This window comes from Argiope bruennichi, chromosome 4 (assembly GCF_947563725.1).
Source record: "Argiope bruennichi chromosome 4, qqArgBrue1.1, whole genome shotgun sequence".
NCBI classification, from domain to species: Eukaryota; Metazoa; Arthropoda; class Arachnida; order Araneae; family Araneidae; genus Argiope; species Argiope bruennichi.
This window is the reverse complement of record NC_079154.1, coordinates 109598546-109619265: the sequence shown is the minus strand read 5'-3', so window position 1 is coordinate 109619265 and position 20720 is coordinate 109598546. Positions and strand designations below refer to the sequence as shown.

The 20720-nt window shown below is 26.5% G+C and overlaps 3 protein-coding genes across 5 annotated transcripts; 1 reads left to right on the top strand and 2 right to left on the bottom strand.

Moving 5' to 3' along the window:
* Positions 1–20: 20 nt before the first annotated feature.
* LOC129965535 (serine hydrolase-like protein) lies at positions 21–5383 on the bottom strand. Its single transcript, XM_056079509.1, has 2 exons — positions 5064–5383; positions 21–1901 (listed from the first exon to the last, which is right to left on the bottom strand). The coding sequence occupies exons 1-2, from the start codon at positions 5141–5143 to the stop codon at positions 941–943; spliced, it is 1041 nt and encodes a 346-aa protein (XP_055935484.1). The 5' UTR covers positions 5144–5383; the 3' UTR covers positions 21–940.
* A 245-nt stretch (positions 5384–5628) lies between these two features.
* LOC129965534 (T-complex protein 1 subunit gamma-like) lies at positions 5629–7700 on the top strand. Its single transcript, XM_056079507.1, has one exon. It carries the CDS (start codon positions 5726–5728, stop codon positions 7379–7381), a length of 1656 nt encoding a protein of 551 aa, XP_055935482.1. The 5' UTR covers positions 5629–5725; the 3' UTR covers positions 7382–7700.
* A 9140-nt stretch (positions 7701–16840) lies between these two features.
* Positions 16841–19615, bottom strand: LOC129965359 (serine hydrolase-like protein). Of its 3 annotated transcripts, none has more exons than XM_056079186.1 (2): positions 19326–19592; positions 16841–18023 (listed from the first exon to the last, which is right to left on the bottom strand). In XM_056079186.1, the coding sequence occupies exons 1-2, from the start codon at positions 19349–19351 to the stop codon at positions 17039–17041; spliced, it is 1011 nt and encodes a 336-aa protein (XP_055935161.1). In that variant the 5' UTR covers positions 19352–19592; the 3' UTR covers positions 16841–17038. The 3 variants fall into 3 exon arrangements, with proteins under 3 accessions (XP_055935161.1, XP_055935163.1, XP_055935162.1); XM_056079188.1 differs by having other exon boundaries at positions 16846–18023; positions 19461–19615; XM_056079187.1 differs by having other exon boundaries at positions 16848–18023; positions 19437–19577.
* Positions 19616–20720: the final 1105 nt, after the last annotated feature.

Genomic DNA, 20720 nt, shown 5'->3' with positions numbered 1-20720 from the left:
AAAATATCAAATATAAATGACTGTCAGGAAATATTTTAAAAAAATACTCTGAATAATGATATCGATAAAATAATAAAAAGTAAGCACACAAACTTTTTACATGTTGACTTCAGAAGTCAGCTAACAAATGTATAAGACATGAAATCTATAAATCTTATATATATTAAGAATTTTTAATTAATAGTTCCCAAGATAGAATAATAAACTGAAATTTCTTTTAAGATGTATGTATGATTTTATCAAATTTTAAAAAAAATAATACTTTCAAATAAAAAAAAATGTATATTTAGCTCATTTTCTGTATTGAAATCTAGAAACATGTCAAAGGAGGAAGTTATTTTATACACAGGCATGATGCAGATTTCAGCATTTTCAGAATTAAATTTAACACAAGATTAATTAATTTCCTATTACGTAATACTATTACAATATTTTTAAAGTCTCAAGCACTTTTTGTATAAATTTATTCATTTTATTGTTGAATTAATCATAATTATTTTACTTCTTAATGTTTATATCGGGCATAATACATTATTTTATGAAATTCAGTGGCTTTTTTTCCCAAGCTTGTGTCATGTCTGCATATAAGATAACATTATGTCAAATTGAATTATTTATCATTGGTGCTTTAAGTAGGTCATTTTATGGTAATATGTACAATGTTTATTATGAAGTAAATTTTTATTGATATCAATTAAAAAATAAGCTCCTATTTATTAATAAAATTTTAAAAGTTACAAAATAATCAAGATTCTAATGTCATACTATAGTGAAGAAACAAAACATAATAAATATTTGAACAATTTTAAAATCAACCACCTATATTAAACTTAACAGAAGTAAGATTTATAATATTTTTTCTGAACTATATATAACAAAGAGGTAAAAATCTAGAAATAATTTTTACAACGTGTATTTAAAAAAATTATTACTAAACACCTTATTTTGAAATAGGTTCTCTGGTTAAAAATTTATTAACTATAGGTGCTATTCTTTCAGGATTATTTAAATGAACAAAATGATTTCCATCAACATGTTCTAAAGTAAATCCTGGCACATTTTTAGCATAAAAATCAAGAAATCGTTGCAGAATTTCAGGTTCTTCTGGCTGATAATATGCAGATGTTTGATTAGCAAGTATAACTAATAATTCACATTGTAAATAAGACATGAACTGTTCATAAGTTGCATGACTTCTCATACTAATTAATTCAAGTGGCTTAAATCTTAAATCACGAGTGAAAATAACCCCTTGCCCACAATCAGATGGTTTAGAGCCACGTTTTAACAAAATTCTTGCTCCTTCTTCACTGATTTCGTTATGAGTGCCTTTTATTAATCTTGTGACTGCAGATTCAGATGTATATACTGGCGGCACAGCATTTAACACTTTTTTCTCCAAATTCATAAATCTATTTATACCATTAACTTTGACATCAAGAACTAAATCCAATGATGATGACATTGGTTTTGCAACATCAAGTAATGCAACTTTTTTCACTAAATCAGGAAAAATTGCTGAAAATAACAATGCAAATATTCCACCTAAGCTGTGGCCTACAATATGAAACTTTCCCCATCCAAGATATTCAACTACTTTTTTAAAATCCATTACCATACTAATATCTGAATACAGTGTACCAGCTGGTAAGTGTGAAGATTTCCCATGACCAGGTGCATCAATCGCTACAAAGTAAAACTGATTAGAAAGTAAAGGTATCAGTCTATCAAAAGTTCCACAGTTATCCAACCAACCATGAAAAGCTAAAACTGGAAATGCTTTTTCATTCCCCCAAGCTTTTGCAGCCACTTTTCCATAAGGCAGAGGAATTTCTATTTCTTTAACATCCTTCTCATTATGAACTGAAAAATTTCTGCAGTTATTTAGACCTCTTTGGTACCTAGAATGGGGGAAATTAATGAATAAAAATTAATTTATAAAACTTATTCTCTAAAATATAAAAAATTCTGTTAATTATACACTACAAAAGGAAAACGCTTTTTTTCATTCCTAACATTTTGGGTTATGAATTGGAAGACATTCTCTGCTTCTACTGGTCAACTTTTATGGTTTTAATGTAATTACAAACTCCAGAAAGGATGCTAATATTAAACTCCCTCCCCCAGAAAAAGATATTGTCTTACAATATAAACTATACTTATGACCAGCTTTATAGCAGAATTAAGATCTAAAATGAATTTTTTAAACTCATTACCATTAATGCATAAATTTAAATTCATTAGTTCTTATTACTGATTTACCATTACTTGATTAAAGTTGTCTGCCAGAACAGACATTTTATCCTTTCATGATTAATCAGTGACATAAACATCCTTACATTTTTCATTACGAATATAAATTAGTTATAAATCTATGCCTCTTGCCACATGAAGAATATTTATTTATTTCATTTCTTGATTATCTTTTAAGAATAATATATGTTTGAGCAGTATTTCATAGTAATTTTTCATTCTTTTTGTGTTATTTTACTGTACAACTGCAGCTTACTTTCATATGAATGTGTTTCTCAGTATTCTAAAAGATGAAGGTAAAAAAATCATGCAAAGGAAAACATAGTAACAAGGCTGTGATTCACAAAATAATACCATTGTAAAAAAATTATACAATTAGGGAACGCAGAACACGCAATATCTGTCATTGCTATATGACCATCAGTCCAATCTTTTTGAAACTATGCATTCTCTTATTGATTCCTCACAAATAAGGACTTTTAAAGTTCTATTTTGAGAGTGATTTTCATGACTCGTGTTGGTGACCGTCGATATAAGAAGATATTTCAATTTTAACAAATGCATATACAAATGTATGGTACTCTTGAGTACACACTACCAAGATGGATATTAAATTGCATTATATGTGGAATAGATAGACACATGCCATTGATTTCCTCTTTTCCTATCATCAGAGTACTATTCATTTTAAAAATGACCATTTTCCAAAAACTACCTTGTAAAAATTTAAATAAAGTACATCCAACAATAACATCTTCAAAAAAAAATTTTTTTAATTATTATTTATGTGTTCATCATCACTTGAACACATTAAAAAAGATAAATAAATTATGGTCATTCAATCAACAAAGCATGGAGAATTTGCTCAGCAATAATAATCAAGGCATTTCTTCCTACTGACAAATCAATTGCCAATAGAAAGAAATAAATGAGTTGACAAAATTAAAAATAAGGATAAGAGATTATGTCAAAATATGAATGGAAGGAGCTTATTTCTCTTGGTGTTTAATACAAATTATTTTTAATTATAATTTGAAAAATGTGTTTTATTTATATTTTTTATGTGTTTGTGTTCATAAACAGAAAAATGAACAGGACACACTTTAATACCAAACAATATAATTCATACAAATAAATGGAAGACTTCATCACATATATTTGAAACTTCAGTAGTTCAGATGCAGCAAGTTATGTATTTTGATTGCTTAGTTAAGATACAAAAACAGAACTCTTGCAAAAAAAAAAAAAAAAAAAAAAAAAAAAAGCAGAGCTTTTTAAATCTTGGTTTATAACTACAAGATTAATCAATCCCTTTCACTGTATTTTCACAGATTTAATACTTTTGAGGAGAAAAAATTTTCTTAAAATCATTTTGTCTTAGAATATTACTTTTCAAGTTACAGATTAGCTCTGAATTATGATAATTGTGTATTAACTGTGCTATTTACAAACTCTTGGCTTTGTAGTTCGCCACTGCCAAATTTTAAACTTAACTGTCTGTCATAGTCAATAAACTAGCATGACATCTTTGATGATTGCTGGTTGCAATAAACATATCTTTTTGAATATTTTTTTTTCCGATTAATTGCTGGCATACTTTATATAAAAGAACCTGAATTATTCTTTTTTCATTTATTATTAATGCTCTATTTCTAAAATATTTTTTTAAATAAAGAATTTCATTTTCAATACAATTCTTTATATGAAAATAGTTTCTAAATAAAATAACTTAAAAGTTTGGATCTAAAACAACTTAGCAAAACTCATATACAAACAAATATATATAATATTTGATAAACTAATATATTTTATGAGCAAAGAAATAAGGTATTTTTAGAAATATTTTCCACAACCCTAAAAAATATACAATAAAAATTCAATTTTTCTTCGATAATGCTGAAAAAATTATAATTTCACATTTTCTGTTTAAACATAATTTAGGATTTTCATTTATAATATATTAAGTATACTATAATGGTATTAATTACTTTATTATGGTATTAATGTCTTTATTGTCATAATTTTTTTCAATCTCTCACTTCATAGCTATTTCCATTTAGTTTACAACAATATTAATTAGTAACAACATTATTTCTAGCAACAGCTTAGTAAAAGCTAATTCTATAAAGATGTCAAAGTTTTTATTTAGAAAATACTTTTTTTTTAAATCAGAAGAAAAATGATTAAATTTTTGAATTTCAGAAATAGACTGAAAACATCCAAAGATAAATGCTTGCATTTTAAAACTAAGCCAGAATATTTTGCAATCTTCCTCTCAGGAAATGTTTATAAGAATGGCTGAGAAAAATTTGTTATAAAAAAATATTTACTATGTTAAATCAATTCAGCTGCTTATAAAAATATTTTAAATAAAATTACAATACTTAAAAAATAATTTAATATTATACAAGATTTTAAATAAATTGCAGAATTTTAAATACTTATTTCCATAAATAACTATATAAAATTAACATTTTTATGAAAAAGACATAAGAATAAGGAGATAATTAAATCCTTCATATATTGCTAAAGATAAGCTATTTTGAACATATAGCAATGACGGAAGTGGTCATTTATTCAAATATTTTCGAAATCCATTTAAAAACATAAACAGTAATTAAGGATAGAAATCTAAATAATTGTAAAATCAACTTAATTTCATCTTCATTGATGCTGCATTAAATAAATAAATTGCTACTTATCACATTTTTTTTTTTTTTTTTTTTTTGCTAATAGGAACATAAAAATTACAGTTAAATTAATCTAGTATTTCTACAATAAAGGCTATTGGATTTTTAAATAATACTAACAAATCAATTCTTTTTTCCAACTTTATATTTTTGAAAATATGATTCACTAAAGAATATATACGTCTATTAGACCGCATCATTTTTGCCAATAAAATGAGGAGATTTTATCGGAGAATTTAACAAGGAAAGTTTTTAAATGGGTATATATACAGAAACGCATTCGTCGCGATGCGGCGGTTTCTCTCCGATTTCATCAGCAGTCTGGAGGAAAAAATGTAAACATAAACAGCCCAATACTTTTATTTTGTTATTTTTTCTCTTAATATTTTTTAATATTTAAATGATTACCGAAAATTCTAAATTAAATAGTTCCTAATATGCGTGAGCGTATATTTATATCGACACAAACACATTCCAAATTTTTTTCTTGTTTATTATCAATTCATATTGAATTCAATGGATGGCAGTAAAATTATTTGTAAAATCATGAAAAATATTATTAATACTTAAAAATGTTTATGCATTTATATTAATTTTGATAGAACAGATACCATAAGTTAAAAAAAAAATTATCGCAGATCATGATTTAGCATTATTTTTTTGCCTTCTGGAAATTTCTCTCTGTGACTGTCACTGTAATTCTCTCATCACCGCCATTGTGTGAGTATCAAACAGAGTTCTCTTTAAAATCTTAGTTTTGAATTCGATTTAATCGGATAATCATGATGCAAATGGGCCCAGGACCGATTTTAGTTCTTAGTCAGAACACTACTAGAGAATCAGGCCGGAAAGTACAGATCCAAAATGTGCATTATGCGAAATCAGTTTCAGATGTCATCCGCACGTGCCTCGGTCCTAGAGCGATGTTAAAAATGTTGTTGGATCCAATGGGAGGTGTGGTTATGACCAATGATGGAAACTGCATCTTACGAGAGATCACAGCTCAAAACCCTGCTGCAAAAACAATGATCGAAATCAGCCGTACTCAAGATGAAGAGGTAGGTGATGGTACAACATCCGTAATAGTCATAGCCGGCGAATTGCTCCTAAAGTCATTGCCATTTTTGGAGGAAAATGTTCACCCTACTGTTATAATTAATGGATACCGTATGGCACTCGAAGATGCTATAAATATTCTTCATACTCAAATTTCAGTTCCCGTCGATGTTGATAATACTGATGATATGTTAAAAATCATCATGGGTTGTTTAAAAACCAAAGTAATGGGAAACTGGGGCGAGAAAGCATGTCAAATCGCACTTGATGCTGTTAGAACAGTGCAGTTTGACAATAATGGTCGCACTGAAATTGATATCAAGCGCTATGCAAAAGTTGAAAAAATACCTGGAGGAAGCATAGAAGATTCTAAAGTATTGGATGGTGTTATGATAAACAAAGATGTCACCCACGCTAAAATGCGGAGATACATTAAAAACCCACGAATTATGTTGTTGGATTGCAACTTGGAATATAAAAAGGGTGAAAGTCAGACAGAAATTGAAATTTCCAAAGAAGAGGATTTTACTAAGATTTTACAGTTAGAAGAAAAGTACATTCAAGATTTATGTGCTGACATCATTAAATTCAAACCAGATGTTGTATTTACTGAAAAGGGTGTCAGTGATCTCGCTCAACATTATTTAGTAAAAGCCAACATTACTGCTATTAGAAGAGTACGAAAAACCGACAATAATAGGATTGCTCGTGCATGTGGTGCTACAATTGTTAGTCGAGTTGATGAGTTGAAGGAAGAAGATATTGGCACTAAAGCAGGACTGTTCAAAATTGAAAAGATCGGCGATGAATATTTCTGTTTTGTTGTAGAGTGTGAAAATCCTAAAGCTTGCACAATTCTATTGCGTGGTGCTAGTAAGGACATTCTCGCAGGAATTGAGCGTAGTCTTCAAGATGCTATGTGTGTAGCCCGAAATGTTCTTTTGGATCCATATCTTGTGCCAGGCGGTGGAGCTGTTGAAATGGCTGTGAGCCAGAAGTTAATGGAAAAATCAAAAACCCTCACTGGAATCACTCAAAAACCTTATGCAGCTGTAGGAACTGCACTTGAAGTAATTCCTCGCACATTGATTCAAAATTGTGGTGGGGATGTAATCAGATCTCTTACTGCTCTTCGTGCTAAGCATGCCACTCCAGGTAATATTACTTGGGGTATCGATGGAACAACTGGTCAGTTAGTTGATATGAAGACCTATGGTATTTGGGAACCATTGGCTGTAAAGCTGCAAACTTATAAAACTGCAGTTGAAACTGCAATAATGCTGTTGCGCATTGATGATATTTTGTCTGGTATTAAGAAGAAGGAAGATCATCCCCAAATTAGCCATAGTCAACAACCATCTGAAGAAGCTATGAAGGAATAATTAAAAATACTCTTTTTTTTAATGTTTGCTTTTGCAAAATTGTTTTTGATTGACTATTCCTATCATTATCATCTCAATGTTCACTCCATCAGAAGGCATTGTAAGAAAGATGGATGGATACTTAACTGTGATGTAATGCTCCTTATTTTCTTAAAGTTTCATTAATAGTACTAATTGTATTTGATATTCAAAAGCTGGTGGCTGGCTATGTTGAAAGAAACTGTAATGATCAAATAATATTTACTGATCTGATAAGAATTGTGCTGAATATTGTTTACACTATTTTGCTATATTAGTAATAATAAAAAGCTTAACATTCTGTTTTGACTTTTTCTTTTCATTGTATTTATAAGCTGTTTTATTATAAAAATTTGATAAAAGGTATTATGCTTGAAAATAAATTTAGCATTTGAAATTTTTTTTTCTCTTGTAATGAATACAATAACAATTTCTTCAAGAACTTGGGACATATAAATATTTGGAACAAATATAATATCTGAAATAGTTGTATTTCTTTAAATTTGAAGTGAGTGATAATAAATATGAAATATGGTTAAAATTGCGCACATTTGTTTAGTACTTGTATATAAAAGAATAAAATTTGTAATATAATTTTTTTGAAATTAATTTTATGAACACGTATGTAAGAAAATTCTAATAATTTTTATGTAGGTGCTTGTTGGTGATATTTAATATTAGTGACTTTTTACATACTGTTTTTAAACTGAAGCATTAAATTTTCCGAGTCGTGCTTAAATGATGCAACGTTTGACCAGGCATAAATATATGTATATCACTAAATATCAAAGGTGTTTTAAAATTTTTGGTGATCTATTCAAAAAGAAATTATATTTTGAACAGATATGTAAATACAATGCTGTTTACCTTTTTTAAAGATACAAATTATCAAGCTTTCATGTTGCTCTATATTTTAGATAATCTGAGAATAAATATATCATCTAATTCTAAAGATATGGATTATCTGTAAATTTATCAAAAATGTGGTTGTTAATGAAAAATAATGGCTGATCAAAGAAATATTCTTTGCTAATTTAGTTCAAAATAACTATATGATTATTACATAACAGTTTTTGAATAAATATTCACTAAAGTGGCTATATTTGAAATTTAAAATACAAATATATAAAGATAAATATATATGCTTATAACTTGTCTTCATATTATATCGATAGATAAGAAGTAAAAATAAATAATACTCTTTGTTGGGATCTTTTCATTCTAAAGTTTAATTTCCTCAAATTGTCTGATTTTTTTTATTCACTTTAAAATAAGATGGAATTTAAATGAGGTAATATTACTCATTGAAGTGATACTACCTATGAAGTAAAACAGTTTAGAAAAGTCATTGAATTTAAATACATTGTTTGTTTTTTTTAAATCAAGGAGAAAGAAACATTTATAAATACCATTGTTTCATATCATTTTAATCTTTTGCTTAAAAGTTGATAAGCTGTTGTACCAATGATGAATTAAAAATCCTCTCCTGCCCTTCTTGAATAAACTTTCCAGTAATATTTTATTAAAATCTTTCTTTCCTTTGTGTACCCTATAGGTTCAGAAGTTTAAAATCAGTGTTGGTGCTGATGAGTTTTCCTAGGCCACGTTTTGGTGTTTCATTTTTGTTTTTTTTTCCAAAATAATTAAATCTTAAGATGTACAGAATTAATATACATAATTTCACTCATGATTTATGCTAGGCCAAACAGAATTGCGTCTTTTCCTTTTGCATAATTTTGTAATATGAATTTTCCTATCTCTACAATACTAATCTTCAATAGCAAATGATGACCTATATTGAGAATTTAATCAGGTTAAAGTTTTATAATGCTTTCTGAAAACTTTTTGGAAATAAGGCAATTTACTTTTCATCTTAGTATGGTCTCAATTTTAATATTATGTTAAAAAGTAGAAATTTATAAATAAATTACTAACTTTTACATATGAATTAATGTAAATGGGTAATCATGCCTATATATCATATTCTAAGTAAACTCTACTTTGCTCAGTTTTACTTTATTGAATTATATTTTTTAAAATTTGCTAAGTTGCATTTTAGAAAATTTTGGGATAGGGAATATATTTTTTAATTCAGTTAATGATTATTTTAAACTGTTAAGTTTTCAAAATAGGTATACATGTTAAAAGTAATTAGAATTTTCAGCAAAAAATTTTAAATTTCAAAATGCGTACTAAATTTTAAAAGTGTAGTAAGAAATGCTACTATTTATTTATATTACAAAAATTTCAAATTATGATAAATATATAATAACGATTTTGTATGCAATGTATTAATATTACAAGATTCACTTATTCTTTTAACCTATGGAATAGAAGAACGCAGTAACCTGCCTTAATACATAAGAGGAGAAGTGAACATTATTAAATAGAAAATATAAACAACTAGAGTCTTAAAATATTATACTTAAATTGTTACCTTTTTTATAAAAAATTGATTTGCTAGATATAAAAAATAAAATGAAGTTCACATTGTAATTTTCAGGCTTCAAAAGAATAAATACATGGATTCAGCAATAACTTTGACATTTAATAAATTCAAATGTTTAAATTATTTTCAATATTCCTAAGTAATTGCAGTGCCATTAACACAACAGGTGGTCGAAATCAAAGAGTTCATTTCTAACAAATGCGGTTATGCTTTTCACATTTAGAGAAATTTTTGAAAGTTTGGCTCCTAAAATCCAAAGGTTAAAAATGCACACAACCATTTTTGAATTATTTTCACTTATAATCTAAACATTGAGATTTATATCTTCTAGTTAAGTATATTATATAAAATATAAAGATTAATTTGACTTTTTTTTTATTATTATTATTGAATATGTTCAGTCAACCCTAACAATTTGGATGTGAAATATTTAATTGGATATTTAAAAAAAAGGATTTTAAATCACTGCATTCGAAAATTTTTACTTTTATGGAATAAAAATATTTATACATATAATCAGATGAGGTCAAATATTTTTAAGTATTTTCACTTTATTTTCTTAGCACACATTGATACACATTTATTTTAATTAATATATTGAGATATTATTGTGCTGTTATATTTTAGAATAAAGGGCATGAAGTATAGTAATTCATCAAGAAATCTCGTCTCAATGATTTTCAAATTTATGTAAAGTGTTTCGAGTTCAGTTTGAAAGTTTAAAAATGTTTTTGCATATTTTAAACTGAAACTGAAAAAAACAAAGCTAGTTTGTTTTGTTGTTGTTGTTGTTGTTGGAGTAGTTTTTTTATATTTGATATTATGAAATCAACTTTATTTTTCTGAGGTTTTGAATCCTGGTTCTCATGAATTTAATTTTTTAGAGACAAAAAAGAATTTTTTAAAGACTTTGTGATAAAGTTCTATTGGATCTTTTTTACCTAAAAATTAAATATTCAATCTTGACATGTTTGTGATAGATCCTAAAATGATTTTTCTTTTTCATTAAATATTAAACAGCTTCTTGTAGTTAACAGAAATCTATCATCTATAGTTCAAAAATTCTAATAACATCTCTGGCTGAATATGAATTTACATTTAAAAAAAAAGACTATAAAGGTATGCAATTACAAGTTTAATAAACCTCAGAATTAAAGGGAAAAAGAAAACTTATTACTTCCATACAGCTTCATTCCATAACTGATAGACTATAATATACATACAACAGTGTGCATAGTGCCATTAAAAGCTCTTAGTAACTGTGTATTTTTTATAGTTCTTTTATAAAGGCCTTAAAAATACTTAGTTTTTATCAAGTGCTTTCCCTACCCCTTTCTCATGGAGAAAGAAAAAAACTTCACAAGGCCTAGATCTGCCTGATTATATGACTATATTTTCTTTGCTGTGTCATCTTTCAGTATTAAATTGATCTCAATGAATCCAGAGGTCGGGGGGGGGGGGGAGGAGGGTAATCTCAATTTAGAAAAATACTGATAATATGAGGAAAATACATTCTTTCAATTTTTATTATTATTTTTTTTTTACCCCTTTAGTTAGAGGAGAATATATCTGTTTCATTTATTGACTTTCATCTCTTTTTTTACTTGTTAAAATGGGTGGGAGGGGAGATCTTTTAGAGAAAACTCATGAAAAACCATGTGTGTTAATTTTTAATAATAGCTTCTGCCCATTGTTGCTTTTTTTATACATGATTACTCGTTTGTAGGGCATTTATTAGTTATCTTTCAAAATCATTAAGAGATTCTTCATTAGTGAACTTATTTATATTTTTTGTGCAAAAGTTTAGAACGTCTTAACAATATGTCAGAATTTATTGTGGGCTTTCAAAAGTGAATACACTGATTCCTTCAAGGCTTCCAAAAATAAAAGTAAAGTAAAATATTTATGACACTGCAAAATTATGTATGCTATTTGTTGCTCTTACCAAAACTAAATTAGTACTGATAAGATTTTTTTTTTACATTTTTGTATATGAATTTTTAAAGGGAAAGAATTGTAATCAAGGATCACTTTTGAGTTCAAGCTTTTACCCAGTCTTCACAATTTAAACTTTTAAAAAAAAAAACATATTTTGGAATATGTATGTTTGGGAACACAATAACTCAAAAATGCTTTGAACTGGAATTTTTTAACATTGAATCTATCTATCAAATTTTTAACAAAATCCATCTTCATGAAGGTTTTTATTTTGTTTGCTAGTCCGAGTGTTGAATATACATGATAAATTCAAAAGACAAAGTGTGTCATCTGTAAATTTTGGCACTGTTGCAGCTAGAGTATATATCCAAATAAAATTTTGCACCACCTCATCCATAAACAATGTTGACCATCTTTCGGTCTGCATATCATAAAAACTATTTTTAAAAAATCTCAGCAACTTAGATAAATGAAATTCAATAAGTTATCTTCTATCTAACATTGTATCTCTGTCACAAATTTTGGATTCAGTTGATCATTCAAAAAGTTTCTGAGCATATTCATTTTTTAATTTTTTACTGCGAAATGCAGAATGATCATGTTGGATCTTGAAAATAAAAAAATAACAGTACTCTAGTATTTAGAGTCCAGCCAAGATCCTTATTTCTTTACACAAAAGGGAGGGGTGATAATACCTTTATTAAGAAGTATGCAGTGAAGTATTAAGAGACATTTTCAGCTGGTTTTCAATATGTTACAGAGATTGTTAAGCCATTTCTTCAAATGTGTCAGAGTGACTAGCTCCTTCAATGATGTCTAGTGCCTTATTATATATCTGATTTTATGCAAGTTAATAAAACTAAAATTGTCTCTTTTTTTTTTAATTTTCAAACGAAATTTCTCAATTGAAATTATTTCAACCTTAATGCCAGTTAAATTTTTTCAGTATTGCACTATTAATAAAGTTGAGTGCGGGTGTATGGAAACAAAATATTGCAAATCTTATACCCCTCCCAATAGAAAATATCTGATATTGTTCCACGTTCTTCAAGTATAATTCTCAGTAGTTAGTTTTAAAAACATTTGAATGCGTAATGAACAGACTTCCTGTAAATTAAGTATTAATAAGAAATGTTAAATGTTGTTTATGCAGAGAACAAATAAATGTGAAAAAAAATGTATTCTTTGTTGCATTTTCATCAGACAGACTAAAAAAAATAAAGACACTATTGTGGAGTTTATAGATTTCTTGGTCTAATTATTTTTATTCGATCTTGATAATTTTTTTCATCAAGTAAATGAGATTGGAGTAGCTTTTTAATCTTTTATTTGAAGGTCATAAATTTAAAAAAACTGTGGAGAGCTTTGAAAATTAATTTGATTCTTTCTCATGAATAAGCATTTGTTTGTTGAAACTAGACTCAATATTAATTAAAATGCTGAAGTGGGAAATTTGAATGAAAACTATGTTTTGTACAACATATAGTCAATGACCATACATAGCAGTCTTGTGTAATTCATCCCGTAAACATCATTAAAGAGTTGAGAATATTAGCAACATCAGCCCATTCAAAATATTGCCTACTTTTTAGTAAACAGTTGGTGAAAGAAATAGCTGCAAATGGCATATTTGTATTAGCATGATAAAATATTGAAATTTTAATTAATTTAATTTCTGATTTTTAGATAATAATTTATTTTTATAAACAGTATATAATCTTATAATAATTTTTTGTCTTTCAAATTCACTTTAAGATGATAATATAAAAATGGAATGAATTTAATGAAAATCTTCAATTGATGATTAATTCCAAAATGTCAAAATAGTGTGTTTTCTGAGTATAGTTACATTGGATCTACACTTAGTCTAACTTTCCCTTGGAAAAAGAGAGAGAAATAATGAAGCAGCTTAAATGAATTAGAAAAGTGTTAATATGATCCAACAACCAGAAAAGAATTCTAAATAACATGACATTCCTATGTGATTACTCCATGGCAATTTTGTTAAACTGCTTTGATTGTATGGAAAAAAATATATAGCCATTGATATACTATACCTACGAACGTTTTAACTATAGGTCTTGTACCTGTAGGTTGCATTTTATTCTTAAATACTATCCTGTAAATAACATTTTATTAATAGGTGCTGTATCTATAAATAATAATACACTTTAAATTATCTAATTTGATATTAATTTATTGGATGGAATTTTATTCATTTTAGGTATTCAAAGTAATATTTAAGTGATAATCATTGTAGATTCTTGAGTTTGGCATGCTTGCTTTAAATTAAACATTTTAATTTATGATGGAAAAATTTAAAGAATTTTAACTTAAAAAAATAAAAATAATACAATTATATAATCTTACTATATACATATAAATTAGAATTTTTTGGCCCTGTAATTCATGTGTATTATTTTTATTGAAGATTTATATAGAAATAAACTGGTACTGAAAATATCTATTCAATATGTACTTCAGTTTTTGAACATGACTGCAAGAGTTTTAGAGGTTATTTTCTATTATAGTTTGGCGTAAAAATATCTTCAGTTAAATACTTAAAAAGAAAGGTCAAAATTTCTAAAACTATAGCAACAAAAATTTCCTTAAAATTGTATATATATAATTCTTTCATGGTTTGCTTTAAATTTATTTTCATATTGGAATCATTACAAAATGTTCTCTAATAAGAATAGGGTGTCATTTAAAAATGAAGGTATGGAATAGAAAAGTTGAGAGAGCAACCGTAATCGTCCTCAAAATTATTGAATTTATCCCAAAATAGACCTTATGTAGCTTTTAAATGAGATATTAATATAACTAAAATAATTTTTTTAAAAAATGTTTTACTAAATATAAAGCAATTTGAAAAAAATTAAGTCCTTTCTAGGAAGAAAAATGTTTCATTTAAAAAAAGTGATTCTTCATTAAAAGTAAAGCAAAACATACATTATTTCATTGATATTACACATATATATATAGGATTCAATATTTTATTTTCTTAAATTTGGAATTTCCGAAATACAGACACATTTTTCTCAAATTTGGGTTTATAATGAATATATCCTTTGTGAATTATTTATAATAGAATAAGGAACAACTTTGATGTAATATTGTAAAATATTAATTCTCATGAAATGAAGATAAATACTCGAAGAATTGGGTGAAAAATTATCACTATTAAAATATAATATGGATTTTTCATTTTCTTTAGTAGAGAAATATAAATAGAGCAGTTTCAAGAAATTGAACTTCCCAAAAGATAAGCTTAACAATATTTAATTTTTTTAATACGTTTGTATGATCCAGTAAAACTCAAAATGTGAGGTGAATTTTGATTAACATGATGCATGTATGTTGACTAAAAAATCTGTAGTAATAAATTCCCCAAACTCATTTTTCTGGCAGCATGGTGATGAGTTATTTAAATATCTTCATTAAATGGATTAACCAAATGAAATTAAATATAAACAGGGTAATTTTAAAGAAGCATGTTATGTATTTCTTATTTGAAGACTAAAATTACTGTAGTGACAAAATAACTTTAACCCACTTTCATGTGCGTAAAATAAGGCTAGAACATTTGAAAATACATAAATGAACCAATCAAAATGAAATTTCATATGGTAGTTGTCTTTAAAAAATTTTAATGTCCTGTCCAGAGGAATTTTGAAATAATAGTAATATTAGTAATTATTTAATGCTTATGGTCCAACAAAAGCATCTACTTAATAAAAGAATTAAAGAAATTGAAGTCACCTGTTCTCTGATTAATCCTTTATAATTTAGCAAGACTTTTTTGATTAAGTAACATAAACTCAAAGAATGTCCACTATAACTGACTAAACTTGTACTACAACTTCACTCAAAATTGCTTGACATCAATCCAACTTCGTAGTGATATTTTCTAAATAGAAATGGTTAAATGTTAGATAATAATATTAGCTCTGGTAGTCTTTAAAGAGCATTTGAATATTCAGTAATGACTATCAAGTGAAAATCCTCCTTGATATTGTTATGTTATGAAAGATTGAAAAGTTACGAGATCCTTTCTTATAAAAGCTGCATTTTTCAAATGGAGGCATTAGTATTTATTATTTTCTTTATGAGACTTCCGTATTCATCAATAGAAAAAGGATAACAGGATGGATGTTGATTACTTGAAAAAAAATGACGAACATCAGATTTCTAATGATGCTAATTATTTTGTAACTTCAACAGACTAAAACTACATAGCAGTTTAAATAACCAAAAGCAACATGAGATCAGTTGTTTTGGATATTCACTTAAGATGATTTTTTTTTTTAAATGCTCTTCACAGGCATCTTAAAAATAGAAATACATTTATACTTCAGATTAAAAACAATCCACCTTCTTATACAGTATCTATTATGGTACCATTCAAACAGCATATCTATAAATGTAATGACAATGCAAAATTTAATAATTAAGTAAATTTTAGCAAACAATTCTTGAAAAAGTGTGGTTTTTGGTCATTTAAAGTAGATGTTTAAAGCAACAGCTCCGAGTTTTTCTAAGTACATATATAAGGTCAGTCTTCTAGTTTTAAACTCTTGGTATTTAATTATCTTCAAATTGCAGGTATATTGTTAAAAATAAATACCTATAACTGCAATAACTTTTAGTAGATAAATCATCATAACTAATAATGAAACAGTTATTAATGTAAAATATGAAAATATTAAAAATGCATAATTTAAAGGTGCAGTATGATGAAAAAGTATAAGACATACACATTTCCTTAAACTAAAAATAAATTTATTAAAAAAATAGATATAAAAGTAAATAGCAATTATTCATAACAAAACATTCAAAATTATTTGCAACAAAAAACAAACAAATTTGTCATTTTGTATTCATGAAATATTGTTCATATTAACAAAAAAATATTCAGCCAATAACAAATTTCTCAAATATCCAAAATTTGTGAAAATGTATTCCAATTATTGACTGCAAAGACAATATTAAAATGTTTAATTACAACTGATTTCAAAATATAATCCAACAGAGGTATAAAGCATTAATATATAAATAAATAAACAGTTTAAATAATATGAAAACAGAATGCACCAATGACCAATTTATTGGAAAGCATGATTCAACAAAAATGTGTGGTATAATAAATAATTTATATGATATTTAAGTAAATATACCATTTTCATAATACTTTGATACATGAAGATTTAAAAATAAATTCTTTTGCCCTTTTTTTAATTTGTATATAAAATTTATATTTTAGATAATTTACATTTTAGGTTTTCTTCAAAAAAAGCATCAATTAGAGGAGCAACTCGTTCAGGATTATTGAGGTGAACAAAATGATTGCCATCAATTTCAATTAATTTAAAATATCTACAAGTTTTCTTATATGAATTTATAAATTCATCCAATACTTCTGGTGAACGAGATCTGAAAACATTAGGTGTATCTTTACCTAAAATTATTAATAAATTACATTGTACATTCTGTAAGTACCCTTTCAAACTGTCATGACTAATTGGTTGCATAGAAGTACTAACTTGAAGCCTTATATCCCTACAAAACACAACACCTTTGCCACATTTTGAAGGAAGACAGCCTCGCTTCAAAAGAATATCTGCTCCTTCTGCTGTTACTTGATTATACAGGCCTGCCATTAATCTCTGATGTGCTTCTTCTAAACTATATACTGGTGCTTCCTTTGTGAGCTTTTTTTCAAATTGTAATAAATTTTCTACACTTCTCCTAGTATATTCAGCTAATTCTTCTATTTTATAGGAAGTCGGTTTTATGATATCAAGTAAAACTACATTTTTCACTTTGTCAGGGAAAATACTGCTAAATAAAATAGCTATTTGACCACCTAAACTATGGCCAATAAAACTGACCGTATCCCATTTCATATAATCAATGATACGTTTGATCTCAACCAAATTTTGCAGATACTGGTAAAATGTACCAGGTGGCATATGTGAAGAAAATCCATGACCTGGAGCATCAATTGCAACTATGTATAAATCTTGTGACAAAAGTGGTATTAAACGATCAAAAGTTCCTGCATTATCTTGCCAACCATGTAAAGCTATAACAGGTTCATGATGTTCTTTTCCCCAAGTCTTAGCAGCAATATAGCCATAGGAATTTGGAATCCGAATCTCCTGAGGATGAGACCACTTCGACATATTTCTAATTAAATATTTAAAGGAACAAGTTCTATTTCTGGATGTAAAGTACCTGAAAAATATAACATGCATGTAAAAATTATAATTTTTTGAAAAAAATGCACACTTTTTACTTACAAAAGTAAAATTAAATAAGCTTAACCATTTAATTATTTTTACTTCATATTGTGTAAAATAAAATTGAACTGCAATACATTAATGCTGCACTAGGAGCCAATAATAAAAATGACAAATATTTATATAATTTAAAAAAATGAACATTAACAAAAAACTATGAAAGGAATTTACATTCAATTTTCATTATTATATAATCTAATACCTAAAATTTTAAAAAATAGTAAATGGCTGTTGCATCCAAACAAATGTCACAAATAGATTTTAGTTTATTATTTATTAAGTTGTGTTTTAAATCTACACAAGGGATAGTTTTCAGGTGGACTTAATAATTTCAAATACGTTAAAATTGCAAGATCTGAAATATCCATTTCACATTAAGAGGAAAATATTTGATTTTAGCAGTAGTATAACAAGTTATCTCAATAAACAATGCCATTATTTCATTAAATCAAGTCTCAAAATTGAGATAAGAAAACAATACAGCTACAAGATTCAGAATATGGACAATAGATGCTTTTTTTCTGTTGATAATGAATATGGGCCACTTGTACAGTTTTAAATATATTAGAATTTTAACAATATTTTTTTGTATTAATTTTATTTTCTAAGAATCTTCTAGATATTTAATGCATGTTGATTTATACTTAATTTGAACATCATTTCTAAAATAAGTGACAATTATATGCCCAGTGTGGAGTGCTTTTTTAAACAGCTACATATTTCTGAGAGTATGAATGTCATATAATGGAAACTTTCAATAAGACCAAGAGAAAAATATGAAAATTATTTCACAAAGTAGATATAAAAATATTTTTCTCCAAGTCACTTTGAAAAGACAGTATTTTTCATTGTTTTCTCCTACATCAATAACAAGTATTTTTCTTTTAAAAAAAAAAAACATTTAGGGCTTATTTTGACATAAACGAAACATATAATTTTAACTGAGAAATTTTTACCGCTGATCTAAAATAATATATAACATTGAAAAATTATGCTTAACATTATATATATATATATACAAAAATATATATGCAAATTATTGATTCTATTTGAAAATTATTTTAAAGTTTTCAGGGAAATTGAGAAGAAATAATTAGATGGATTTGAAATACTATGCTAATAGCAAACTTTGCACTAAACAGTAAAAGGCAAGGAATAAAAGTGGTACTGAATGCGATAAATATTATTACATAAAGAAAACACACTATTTTTTAAAATCTTATATTGATCTTCTCACTTTAAAAAACTGTGCGCCAAAATCATATCAATTTCATATACACAATAAGCAAAAATAAAAAATCCAAACAAACGAAACGTCAATAAAAAAAGTGAATTAACAAAATATTACTAATTTTAAAACGTATCCAGTTACCCTTCCACAAAGTTTGTACACCAACTTTTGCAGTCCCGGTGGTCGTTAATTAAATGACAGTGCAAAAAGTTCCTTATTACAGAATCGAAACTGCTGTGTCACGACACAAACAGGAAGTAAATTATACGATTCTTGAAGTTACAGATCAGAAAATAAGAATTGAATATTAGCTTTGTTTCCCCACTTTTCATTTTACTATACAGAGCTGATTATTTTTAAATATTGTTATAGTAGGATTTTATAGTAGAAAATGAAAATAAGTGGGGCACCTTGAATTTATCTTTCGTATGTGGCATTCTAATCAAAATAGCAATACTGATCGTTGATTCGCAGTTGCTATAGCAACAAAAATAACCTGGTTTCTGCCTATTTTAAATTATGATGGATTCTAGTTACTTATTTTTATTTTTCTGACAAAATAAAATGCTGAATTAGAAGTTATAAAAAGTTTTTTTTTAAGTAAATATTATTTTGCTATAATGTTGCTTAGTTTTGTTCATATCTTTTACTAATTTTGTTTCCGTTTTTCATAAAACGCTTCGAAAATATTGGTTTGGCAGTTTCATTGCATAACGCCTAAATCTTTTTTCTAGAATTTGTTTTCTAGACTTTATTTTTGAAAAGAGTCAGAATATTATTCATGGATAATCAATCTTTGTTTTCAGTCAAATGTTTCTAAATACTTTTTATATTATTCTAAATTTTACAGTCCATTGTTTAGAAAAACTTACATAATTAATGTATTAGAATATATTTTGCCAGAAAATATAAAAGTTAGAAATTCACTTCCCTGCAAAAGGTTAAAGATAAAATTTGAAAGCGACAAATTTATATTCCTAGAAATTTTATGGTTTGAATATAAATAAGATATGTTTTAAGACATATAGATGTTAATAATTTAATTAAAATTTGATCATGTTGCAAAAAGCATTTTATTAAAATATAAATGTCCAAATAATTGCAAATTTATTATTTTGATTATATTATTAAAAAAAGCAATTTCATTGCGGCATGAACTCATGTTCCTCTTAAAATTATAAACCTTTCCTTCTAGAGATTTCAATATAAAACCACCTTTCAATTTTTTTTTCTTTTTAATTACTATTTTTAATTCTATATATTACTCAGGAATGGTCACTTACTTGTTTATTTGCAGCTCATCATAAACTAAACTGATCTTTTATATTCACATGTGAATAAATGTGTGAATTTGAAAAAAACACTAAATGTTATCCTCCATTAAATTCAAATTTTATAAAT